Genomic DNA, 1,813 nt, shown 5'->3' on the forward strand with positions numbered 1-1,813 from the left:
CATACACACACACACACACACACACACACACACACTCAAGAAAAGGTTTTGGCCGCAACAAATTCTTAAAGCTGCTTATAACCAAAATCCCACAAAGTGTGCTGAGCCTCTTGCATTCAGGCGCGCCAATTGCTTTGTTGTGACATGTTGGACCATGACACAGAAGTAGAAGACCCTGGCTCGCTTTTCTGATGGGGCTTTCTAGAACTTGGACTATGTTAGGTTCTAGGCAGTTATCCCATTCTATCGGTTCTACCGCAGATGGATGTTGAGTTCAGAAACGCTGCCTGTCTCACGCCTACGATGTTTAAAGTGGCGTTAGATCCATACCATTCGTACTTTTAATGACCTGTTCAAGAAGCTCTCCGACCGCTAGTACATGTCCTGGCGTGATTGACGTACAGTGTCAAAAAGGTCATTAAACCTACACAATGACTGAATGAATGAATGAGGCATTATTGTGTAAGGTGAGGTATGTAATATCAGTTCACCTTGCAAGCACTTGGTAACTCTTATCTGTAACTTTCTCTCTTTCCCAGCTACTCCAAAGGACACGGACGGGCTAGATCACTCCATCTTCGAGGGCCTTGAGATTGTGCTCGAGAGTTATCGCCCTTGATCATCCTGAAGGACAGACGCTTACGACCTACCGTACTACTAGAGCGTCTACATAGCGACTTCTGTGCAAGGGGCATACAGCTCTGTACTTCCGGAGACTATAAAACTAACCTCGCTTGGCACTGTTTCAAATACTTCTCAATAGTCGTTTTATTCTTGTTACTCAGTGTTTGCTGTTGGCTTACAGTGACATCCTTGTACGCAACTTTAAAAGGACTCACATAGCCACACGACTTTTTTTTGGTAAATAGTCGTAACTGAAACTTCACAGGCCTGCTGAAACTTCATTGTGCTAGAGTTCGCTCTGCTTGAAAAAATTACAGAACGTCGAGTTTGTTCAGTCCTGAGACCAGAAGGGGAAAAATAGAACAGACAAGTTACACCTCCAGAATTTTGAGAACAGAGAGTCATAGTAGGCTACATACAACTACCAACTCGAAAAAAAATATTCATCGAGGAAAATCCATCTGAGTCAGTTATTACTCGTGTGGTTACAGCCATTCTGTGAACAGTGTTGCGTTTCATCTTTCAAGACAGTGAAAAGAGCTAAAAAGATACCATCGAACTTCACATAGCAGAGTAGCTTACGTGATCTCCAATAGAAAAAAACAAAAACCAATTTTAAAAAGCACACAAAAAAGCAATAAACCAAAAAACCGAAAACCAAATCACCATGGGAGAAGGCTCACCTTCATCGTTGTTCAAACTCATCGTGGTCCTCACTCTCGCCTCGGCCGGGGTGTATACGGTCGGGATGGCGAGCCCGTACTGGTTGTCCGCCGAGTTTCGGATCCCCATGCCCCCACCGGCAAACCTCAAGGTTGAGTCTCACATGGGACTGTTCACGAACTGCAAGACGATCCACTACCCTAAATCAGCGAACGAGGACTGTGGCGGAGATGGAGGTCTGTGTGGTTTTTTTTCTTATTCAGAAGCTGGGGTTTTGTTTTTCGTTTGTATCGTAGGTTTTGGTTTTGGGGAGATTTGTTTGTTTGTTTGCTTGTTTGTTGTTGTTGTTGTGTGTGTGTGGTAGCCTATCTGTTCGAAATGTTCGGAGCCCCGAAGAGTGTGCTATTCGCCAGGGCCACCGCCTCCCTTGGGTAGCGGGTGAGGCAGTCCAACCTCCCTAAATCTTCTCCGAAGAGATGCCACCGATGTTATTTTATTCTTGTTGTTGTTGTTGTTGTTGCTGTCA

General features: G+C 44.8%; 1 protein-coding gene across 1 annotated transcript in view; it reads left to right on the forward strand.

Annotated features, from left to right (window-relative positions):
* LOC101849697 overlaps positions 1-1,813 on the forward strand; it is a gene marked incomplete at its 3' end in the record, with an annotated part of 19,200 nt that overhangs the window by 13,826 nt on the left and 3,561 nt on the right. Inside the window, 1 exon segment of the mRNA XM_013082994.2 lies at positions 540-1,523. Within this exon segment, the coding sequence (XP_012938448.1) occupies positions 1,292-1,523 (232 nt within the window).

This window comes from Aplysia californica, unplaced genomic scaffold, assembly GCF_000002075.1.
Source record: "Aplysia californica isolate F4 #8 unplaced genomic scaffold, AplCal3.0 scaffold00204, whole genome shotgun sequence".
Lineage (NCBI taxonomy): Eukaryota > Metazoa > Mollusca > Gastropoda > Aplysiida > Aplysiidae > Aplysia > Aplysia californica.